Consider the following 10612-nt stretch of genomic DNA (forward strand, 5'->3'; position numbering starts at 1 on the left):
TCTCGGATCCTTACTCTTTTCAGAGCCAATGGTACGAAAGGGGTTCGCTAGCTTCCAAAAGAAAACAAATATTCATTCAATTCATTCCGAGCTCCCGCGCTTTCTTTGGTTCTGGATCCCAGTAGCATTCGACCAAAATATACCAAGTTAAGAAAAGGCAGAGATTGGAGAGTAATGGCAATCACCATGCCCCCAGCCCAAGAGCACAACGGGTTGGTACTCCTCAAAACTATCGGCCACCCTCCAGCTCCCTTAGTATTTTTTTCCTCAACTTGTCGATCCACCTGAATAGCTAATGCAGATGTTCCTCCCCTCCGTACTGTGTTATGACTGTGTCATAGGAGTCAACTGCCCCCACCCCTACCCCCCAATAGGCCAGTCAACCCAATATCCACCCCCATTGGTGGTTGAGCAGTCTCACGCCACTTCAAGATGGCGGCGCGGCGTGCTTAACTTCTTCTCAACAAATTAAGTTTGCTTTCCTTCGATTAAATAAAGACGATAACTCAAGGTATGAGCTGAAGGTAAGATGTATAATATTAAAAGCTAACTTGAATTTGATTTTCGTTTTTATATTAAATACCTCTGTTGGTTCTTAATTTCATCCATGACTTTGGAAATATTTCGTGAAAATACGCATTGTAGCTCCAAAAAGTGGGGAGTACGCTTAAGGAGCGAAACCTCATCGAATTATAAACATACCCTGGCAACTATAAGGGGTAAAATTGAATTAAATATAGATCGAAACCCTTAATATTTCGATAAGAAAATCATGCATGTGGATGAAATTAAAATAATACACTAATAATATTGGTATGAGTGAGCCTGGGTTTTGTATAGAGAGTGACTTTTAAGCGTGTAGATCCATCTTCATCAGAGTAGGACCTGTTTTTTCCATTTCCGTGGTAAACTGGATGTGCAACAGCAAGTCTCTAGAGTTCAGAAGCTCTAATGCTCTTTTTGTCATGTGATAAACACTGTGCTGCACAATACACTGTACTTCGTATAAATTACAAGAACAAGAACATATGCATCCTTTTTTTTGCTTTCGTCACATCTCGCTATACGCGAAAAACTCCAATTGCATGCCAGTACACTGCAAAATTTAAAAAAAACATATTGAACATCTTCTGCATAACCTAGACTGAATGCACACTGGGAAGCCTGTCACTTGCTTTGTGTTGAGAATTTCTCAATACAAAGCAAGTGACAGGCTTCCCAGGGTGCATTCAGTGTACATGTAAGTTACGCCGAAGATCTTCAATATGGGTTTTAAAATTTTGCAGCGTACTGGGGTGTCATAGGAGTTTTTCATGCATAGCAACAAAAAGGGTGCATATGTTCCTGTTCTTGTACACGTAATTTACACGAAGTATTGTGCTGCAAATTGTTTCCAAAATCAAGCAACATTGTTAATTGCTGCTGGTGGCATGGTTAGCCGCCTAACAGACACTTGCATCGAATTTTGAAACCCTTGGCATATCTTCAATGTAGAGGTTATGCCAAATGCACCCTGGCAGGCTTCATCTGTTTATTTGATAAAGAATCAGTGATGGAAGTGAAACTTCTGTGCTTATGCCTTAAGGTGGCTTCATATGGTTTTCTGACCGCGCACAACCTGGTCACTAGGTTGGTGATCAAAGCTCGCGCGACCAACACGTGGCTCTCCCACACAGAAAGTAAACAAACAGGGCTTTCCAACTTTGCAAACTCTTTTTTCGTCAAAATTATGTGGAGGTGTCTTCTTTTCGTAATGTTTACCTATGCGTAAGAAGGCTGAAAATTATTCTTTTTAGTCCAACAGAAGGTCATGTTAAAAAAAATATCATTTCCCACTGTTCTGAACAAGAGGTTCGCGCACATGCACAAGGTTGGGAATTTCATGCATGCTCAATTGGCGATCTCGGCAAATTCCAATTCTGTGACGTATGTTGTACGATGGAAAAATGCAAAACTTTCACGTGAAATATCTCCAGTTTCCTTGTGTGAAATTTCTTCAAATTTTGCAGAGCGGTAGTTACTGTTTACGCCTGACGTCTGCCAATTCATCAAGAGATTGTGTAAGACAATTTTTTAAGTGGAGCTAAAAAAAAACAAATTCGCTAAAAGCGACGAAACTACCTTTGTAACCCCTATTTTCTTGGCGTTCAGAAGATTCCTCTGGACAAATGTCACGTAATGTCAAAGTTTAGGAAATTTCCACCAAAGGAAATGGAAGAAAATCAAAATAAAAGCAAAATAAACACTGTGAACAAGCTATCTTTAGCGAGTTATAATTCCAGGTAAAACCCCGTTAATTTAACAGTGATAGTTGAAAAGAGTAGTTCTGTCTTTAAGAAATCTATTGCGATAGACTTGAGAGAGATGCGATTAAAAACAATGCGAAATTTCAGTGGGTAGTGGATACTAGCCCGTGCAAAATGAACAGCGAATATCCATATGGAGCCACCTTAAAAACTCTTGATCCTTCATTTTAAAACTTCTTTGTTTAACAACCTCTACCTGTACTCAAAAACTACTGGAATGTCCCCTAATTAACCCATTGACTCCTAGGAAAGAGACTTAATAGCTTTTATTATTAGACAGGAGTGTTTTACTGGAAAATTCACCACTGACCTGAGTGGTGTATTTTCCATATCTTCACTAGTGAGGATATTCAGATGATGTCATTTCCCACCTTGGCATAGTTGTTTGTGCAAACAGTCTGTGAAAAGTGGCGATCAATAGATTCTCGTGAAGTTCTCTGTAGCTGAAGGAAATTCCTTCTCTGAGAAAGAAGAAAGTGCTAACACAAAGAATAAAACTTCATTCAACTTAAAATTATTCAAAGAGTTCCTTGAAAGTGAAGAAGAAATGCGAAAATTGAAGAAATTCCTGCTGCCGCGCTGCAAGAATTTGTGATAAAGTTTGTGCTCAGTGTAAGAAAGAAAAATGGTGAGTAAAACGCTCCATCTACGTAATAAAAAGAAAATAACACAGTGGCTTGAAGATATGAATTTTATGTTCTTGTGTTAAAAACAATAATAATTTTACTCACTCGCTGGGCTTGTTCGTAAAATATTGTTTTTACCACTTGAAATAAAATTCATACCTTTGCGCCGCTGTGTAATATCCTTTACTTTGTCTAATGCCAGAGGATTTTTTTTTGTCTATGTGAGGCAGGCCAGGAGTCAATGGGTGATTTTTTTTTTAATATGGCAGGATCCAATAGCTTTTTCTTTTCAAATAAAAAGCAGACAATCAACATTGTCTTGTTGGCCACATAGAATTTGACAGGGGATTGAAGGCATGCAAGAACAGTTTTTGAATTATTAAGAATAATGGTTGCATGTGTTTTATGTATTGCACTAGGTAACTAGTCACAAATTACAACAACCTCAGAACCACAAAGAGGGACATGGAACTGTAGCATAAGAAAAGAAGCAAGAGGTGTTTTACAGTTCTTCTCACCTTGGGTTCTCTTGAAAGATAGGTGGATATCTTAATAGGGAAGAATAATTATTGTTTGGGCATTCAGTGAAAAACTTAAAATCTTTCTCTCCAGTCTTCTGTCTCAGAGTTCGCATGTTCTCATTTAATGGAATCAGGTGCTTCCATCAGAGCTTTTGTTTCACATGGCAATGCCGGATTGTAATGGGTAAATTGGTGCAGAGAACATTCAGTTCATCTGGAAACTTATGCAACACATCTTGGTCTTGTGTTAGGCATTCAAGATTAACTAAAATAAACTTTTGTTTCCTCAACTCCCTGTACACACGATGTCTCAGCTTTTCCAGTTACCAAGACCCAAAACCCTCTAGAACTTGCATTAATCTCAACACGAAAATTAGGTTGCTAAATACAGTTAGGGAACAGCTAAAGCTGTATGAGACATTTAAACATTCAATGGACACTGTGCATAGAGTCATGATGCTTTATAGAATTGCAAAAATCATTGAAACAGACCAAGATCAAGTTCTTGTGTTGGATAAAGAGCGAGAAAAGTCACGGCAAGGACAAAAGAGTTCATATATGGAATTGCTGGAAAGTGTCAAGAGAAGTATCTCTTCATGCCGGCCTCATGGTCTTGCTAATGTTATGTGGGCATTAGGAAGGCTAGTTGAGAAAGACCACCAGCTGGTTAAAGTTTGTGAGAAAAGGATTCTGTCTTGTGATATGGCCTCCTTTAACAATGCAGGCTTATCTCAGATTGTCACTGGATGTGCAAGCTTGAACTTGAGGACATCAGAGATATTTTGTAAACTGGAACAAGATATCTTGAGTGGTCACTTGGAAATTTTTGCATTTGATAATCATTTGCTTTCAGCGTTGTTGCTAACTTTTGCCAAGACGGAGAATGGCTCCCTTGAACTGTTTGGTGTTTTCGTGAAAGACATTCTTTCAAGAGACTTCTTGTGGTTTGATAGTCGTGCTCTTGCTTCTTTTGTGTGGTCATTGGCAAAGAAGAAATTTAACGCTAAGAACTTATTCCACCATGTTCAAGAAGAGATATTTCAAAGAGGAACAAAAGATCTTCACAATGCTGAGTTTGTTCAGATTCTGTGGTCTTTTACTAAGGCGGAAATGGGAAGCAGGAAATTTTTGTCTTTTTTGGACAATGAACTTCTTTCAAGAGGTATCGAGCTATTTGAAAATGTGCAACTAGTGGAAGTCATTTGGTCTTTAGCAAAAAATGAGATGACTAAATCTAGAGTATTTGACATTGTTAAGGCAGAGATTTTGGTCCGTGGTATTAATGCCTTTCAAATACATGAACTTGTATTGATCCTTTGGTCATTTGTCTCAGTTAAAAAACATGACCAAGTATTAATTTCTGAAGTTGAAGGCAAATTGTGCACAAGCGATGTGAAGAACTTTGACAATGGTGACTTATGCCAGATCATCTGGTCTCTTGCAAAAGCAGAATGGAAAGAAAGCAAGCTTTTTGACATCGTTGAGGCTGAAGTATTTGCTCGCGGAACGAGCCAGCTTACTATTGAAGAGAAATGCATGCTTATGCGAGGACTAATTGAGGCAAAGAGAGGGAGTAAACGACTATACAAATTTATGGTGAACTCCTTTTCAGCAAGCGACTTTAGAAATCTGCACAAAGGTCAAATTCTTGAGTGTCTTTGGTGTCTGTATATGTCAGGTGTTGAAGCACAAACATTGTTTGATGCTCTGGAGAAAGAACTCCTTACCAAGAGAAACTATGACTTTAATCGCAAGCAAGTTGCCTTCCTAGAAACACTATTTAAAAAAGATTGGAAAGGAAATCAGTTGACAATATGAAATGTAAGTGTTGAGAATGATGTGTTGCTATATCCAAAAAAATATACATCAAGTTCTAAGTACTAATTTTGTCTTTCTATAAAGTGGACTCTCCAGAACTACAGTATTGCTGTCATTATCAGTGTCGTTTTAAATAATTATTAATGAACACGAAGGTTCAGTTTCGCATTTGGATTCAGTCCTGGCATAAGGGGAGCAGGGATGGGGCAGGGATTGCACTGTGGGATGGCACTGTTTTAAGAGCTGTTGCCTCCCACCAATGTGTTCCAGGCTCAATCAGGGTTCTCCTTATCAGGCGGTAACCGGTAAAATTTATCGCTTGTAAGAGGACTTATTACCGCCTGCAAACGCTCAGAAGTCGCTTATCCTTTGCAGAACGTCCAACATTAACCAAATGCTTTACAGCTTTGAAAAGGTCCCTTACCAGTTACGCTGAAAACTAGGGAGAACCCTGCTACTATTTTATTTTTGGCAACATGCAGTCCATGCAGCAGTACATTAGCATTGTACTCTGCATCAGCAGGTGCCTGTCTACCCAAACAATTCCACATGGATACATTACATAAATGCAAGTTTTTGAAATTAACTTAAAATGGGTCCAAATCAGACCATCCCCAAAAAAATTGCCACTGCTACTTGGATCCATTTTTCACCCTGAGAGAAGCCAGGTGTAGGTCTATTAACTTTGTGTCTGGTCTGCTGACAGGTCATAACACAGGCCATTAATGGTGCTTTACTGGTAATTCTGAAACAAATTTATCCCATTAGTACAAATAATTTGTTATCCAGTATGTAAGTTCCATTATTATCTGTTCCATGCTAATCCCTTATTCATGCTAACCCCTAAACTACATGTACATGACTGCATAATTATAATTTTTTATATAACACTGCTTGAAGCCTAAATATTATTTAGTATCACTTAAATGTAACGGTTAGGGTTGTTTCACCATTGGTGAATCAAAAGTACCTTGAGTCCAGAGTTGGAAAAAAGGTGAGAAAACTTGTCTTTCACCACTGTGGCCAATGCGTCCTCTCGCACCCCAAACCAACATTTTCATTTCATTTGTTCCGTTTTAAGTTGATACTGTATGTTGTCTTGCCAATTCAACTAATACAACCATCGCCACCCCCCTTGTTATGAAATAACTGCAAGTTCTTAAAAATGAAGTCATAAAAGAACTTGAAGTAAGGCTCATTCACTGCAAATAAATGTGCAAGTTAGAAGAAAAAGCTCCCATGATCATAATCATGATCATAAATTGATAATTATAATTATACTGAAACATTGAAAGCAAATTACCTTTTCCCCATTAAATGACATCACTTTTTTTATCTTTTTTTTTTCCTGTTTGAAATTCAAGCTTTTATTTTCTGTACTTGGAAATAGTTATTTTGGGAGGTAATCAAAATGAATCTCAAAATCATCAATAAAGAGGGTAATTAATTTATAATAATGGATAAGTGGGATTCTGGCCTGAAATCTTCCTAGACAGAAACAAGTGATGTTATAAATAAGGTTTGAAACCACTGGTGACTAGCTGCAGTCATTTTTCACCATGATCAGCAATTGGATTGCAGCAGATCAGAGAACTGCTTTTGTACTCTAGTGTTAGTAAAATCACTGGGGCGTGAAACAAACTGCTTGAAGTCCATTGATCTCTTCTGTCATCTTTCACATAATTTCAATAATATCCAAGATATTGTAGTGTTGTACCGCCATTATAATCACACTTATTATGTCCAATAATTTTTAGCAGAGATGTTGTTGTGGTCGTCCATGTGGCTGAAACGACAAATTTTAGCGATTTGAAGGGTTTTGTTTTGATGTTTACCTGAATTGTTTACTTGAGCATATCAGTAGAGAGACCACAGGGACTCAGACAATGTGTGTTCATTCGAAGATTTAAAGAATCTGTTTGGGAATAATTATTTTGAAATTCATGTTTAAAAGTTAAAGCAAAATAGAGCGAGTTTCAATCGAGTGTCGTAAAACCAAAACCAAAGTAATTATTTTGACCAATCAAAAAGGACTGAGGAAATACGGTAAACCAATCAAAACTCGAAGTAATTACATGTAGCCGACACAAAGCGCGGGTAATTATGCACGCACGAGCCGTGATTGGTTTTGGTTTCACTTCTGATTGGTTGAAAAAGTGGTGCAAGAACTTTAAACCAATCACTGAGTGAAGTATTAAGGCAAAACCAAAGCAATTCGCTAATTACTTTTTGACACTCACTTGAAAACCGCTCTATTGTTCAGAATAAAATTAAACTTAATACATAACTTTAATTTTCTTTTCAACAATGCAGTATTTTGTGTTAAACATGACATTCAGAGTATTCCCATACAAATTATTTAAATTATGAACACACACACATCATCTAGGTGCCCTGTGGTACGGTTCATTGATTTAGTATATTTTTGGGCCTAGTAATTTAGTGCAGTCTAGTAAGCAAACAAAGTCTTGCCTCACATCATGAAAATGTGCAAAATGTCAGGAAATCCTTTGATTTCAAATTGTCAGATTTTAAGCATTGAAAATGAATTTTTCAACAAATCTCATGCTTTGTCATAAAAATGCCATGCCAAGCAAAATAATGCCAACTAATTTTGTTAGCACAAGATCTTTAGTTTTTTTGAAAAAGTATATTCAAAATTGCAGGTTATTTGCATTTTCATCTGAGTCACTACATTGAATATTAAACATCTCTCCTCTTTTTACCTTTAGTTCTATTTGTAAAGCTGTCATCTGAATCACTGTTCAAATTCTGACGAGACCTGAACTTCTGTCTTGCATTTGACAAAGGAATGTCATTGTCACTTTCACAATTTTCAATGCTTTCTGAAGTACTGGCTTCAGCACTTTTCTTTTGAGGCCTGCATTTGACTTCCCGACAGTCACTCTCTAACGTTGATTCTGCTGACTCGTCATCGTCATCATCAATCCAATCAGACATTCCACCATCATCAGAGTCGTAATACTCGTCTTCATGACAAACATAGTAAGTGTGCCTGCATGAAATAAATACAGCACCATCTCTTACCTTTGAATAAAATATTAACTACAATGATCATATGGATCATATATGATCATAAATAAAGCACATGTACATGTACACTGTACATGTAAAACAAAACAAAAATCAATAATGAAAACGTTGGGTTACAGCTCCTGTCTGCATTTCAGAAGCAAATCAATACTGGCAGATGGTTTGTTCCACTAAACTGCATGATTGTGTATATATAGACAGAAACATTGCTACATTTTATCACAGAAACTCCAACTGAAAGGGCAGCATGTCCAGGAAATACACATGGTCTTTGAGTCTGTGGAAGGGTCTCAATGGAATGTTAAATTAAAGGGGCTATGTCATGCAAAATAATGTAATTTCATGACACCCAAAATGCCCAAAAAGTAGAATAAAACATTGCAATAACCACTTATAAACGTTGAACAACATAAGAGAAAATACAGCAAAAGGAAAGAGAAGCATGAATGGACACAAAATGAACCAGATTGAAATATATTGCATTTGGGTAATCTTGAGAAAAGACGGCCTATTGTTTTTTCATGTTTATGGCTTCGAAGAGGCCATTCTTCCTCAGAATCATCTTAATTGTGATGTAATGATAATTAATTTTTATCAGTAAAGGAAATTCCACATTACCACAAAACGTTTTTGAGTTTTACACTCATGACAAGCTAAAGATTTCCCCTAAACACCCTAAACTATCGTGACATAGCCCCTTTAACCTGAAAGATTTAAACCTGTGCCATGTAGCAGAGAACAGGAATTTTCCTAATTTGCAGCGAAAGTCTTAGAGTAATTAGAATAGTTCACAGCAACAAGGATTTACTGTTTAATAGAAGGGAAATTGAAGTTTAAGAATGCGCTAGGCTTGGTGTACTGTACAATGAGACCCTTCCTCCATTTCATAACACTTTGCCCTTTGAGTGGGTTATTGGTTCAACAGCTGCACTTCTATGATGAGGTCATGACTAGTGCCGATCCATTCAATTTAACTGGTGGTTTTACAGTCAACAAGGAGACAGTAATTGAACTGGTATAATATGCAGAAGCAATTAAGGAGCTAAAACCAGGTTAGTAAGGTTAACTTATTGTATCATTACTTCCTTGAATCCAGCAAAAATCAGTAGTTTAATTTAGGGGGCCATACTGCAGAATATAACAAGTCTGTAGGGGAGGGGCAGTTGTACACAGGCCAAATACAACCCACTAAAAATACCAAATCCAGGCCCTTGTACCACCTAAGACATACTGTATGTAAAAAATAAAGTCACAAATACTGTATCATTCATCCATCATTTTTCTGTTTTGTTCTTGACTGGCTCAAATTCCCTGTGTAACTGCAGGTAACGCATTAGGCAACATTTTGTCTATGAAGGATTTGCGACTTGTTTTCACCTTTGCTCTTTCGAAACAAAAGGCAAGGCTGCGCTCTAACAGTGCCCGGTCGCCTGAGCGGACTAACATTTGGCTTCAGGCAAGTGAGAAAAATTACCCGGTCACCTGGCCGGGATCTCATCACAACTGGATCTCAAGTCTGTCATAGTATAAACCATTGAAGACAATAACGGTAAATATATTTAATAGTCTAGCGATCTTTTTTCAGGAGAGCAAAGGAATTGAAGAAGGAGGGGGACTCTGAAGTTTTTTCGACTTTCAAGGGGAAGGTGGGGGGGGGTCCTCAATTCCGACTAAATTTTCGTTAATTTAAGCCCAGCATTGACGAGTCTTTCTGTGCGTTAGAGTAAAATCTATTATGCCTATTTCCTAGGAGTCAATGGGTTGAGCAATTGTCTCTTATACACACCTAAAAAATTCAGGCGGCTTCAACGTGATTCAAACCCATGACGTCTGCGATGCGCACGGGTGCAATGCTCTCTCAACTGAGGTGTGAAGCCACTCAGTTGGGAGCAGGTCAATTTATTGGGCCCATGGGATCCCATGAAAGGACTTCTTTCATGTCATGCAATAACGTCAGAAAAAAGGAAACTGTCGGATGAATGATGTCACCACACCTCAAATCATCATTGGTATCCCTAGAATAAGCTTAAATATGGCGCTATTATACAGAGATTCCAATAGAAGGCGGTTACCGGCGATAAACCGCCGGGTACTTTGGTCCATCCCACCACCTACTTCGCACGAACATTTTTGCAAGTTTTGCTGTGTAGGTGTTTTTCCACTATCCTCTATCACGAAAATAAAATTGCTTTACTTGCTTTACTAAACTCCAAATTATGGAGCTTTCTTCTGAAGAAGAAAAAGTGTGACCACAGCTAATGTCAATTGTGCACCTGTTGATGGCATA

General features: G+C 37.8%; 2 protein-coding genes across 4 annotated transcripts in view; one reads left to right on the forward strand and one right to left on the reverse strand.

The window, feature by feature from the left end:
* LOC137978706 (E3 ubiquitin-protein ligase HACE1-like) overlaps nucleotides 1-268 on the reverse strand; it is a 41135-nt gene extending 40867 nt beyond the window's left edge. Inside the window, exon 1 of one of the 3 annotated variants that reach the window (XM_068825723.1) lies at nucleotides 1-268. This exon is cut by the window's left edge and continues 80 nt beyond it. The gene's annotated coding sequence lies outside the window, so the exon portion shown is untranslated. The other 2 variants (XM_068825725.1, XM_068825724.1) reach the window with 2 other exon arrangements.
* Nucleotides 269-493: 225 nt separating this feature from the next.
* LOC137979979 (uncharacterized) lies at nucleotides 494-7288 on the forward strand. The gene is made up of 2 exons (XM_068827302.1): nucleotides 494-511; nucleotides 3545-7288. The coding sequence occupies exon 2, from the start codon at nucleotides 3565-3567 to the stop codon at nucleotides 5269-5271; it is 1707 nt and encodes a 568-aa protein (XP_068683403.1). The 5' UTR covers nucleotides 494-511; nucleotides 3545-3564; the 3' UTR covers nucleotides 5272-7288.
* The last annotated feature ends 3324 nt before the right edge of the window (nucleotides 7289-10612 follow it).

Source organism: Montipora foliosa, chromosome 12 (assembly GCF_036669935.1).
Source record: "Montipora foliosa isolate CH-2021 chromosome 12, ASM3666993v2, whole genome shotgun sequence".
Taxonomy (NCBI): Eukaryota; Metazoa; Cnidaria; class Anthozoa; order Scleractinia; family Acroporidae; genus Montipora; species Montipora foliosa.

Bases quoted from the DNA above. Each gene is read 5' to 3' on its own strand.
- LOC137979979 (XM_068827302.1), top strand. From the start codon at position 3,565: ATGTTCTCATTTAATGGAATCAGGTGCTTCCATCAGAGCTTTTGTTTC.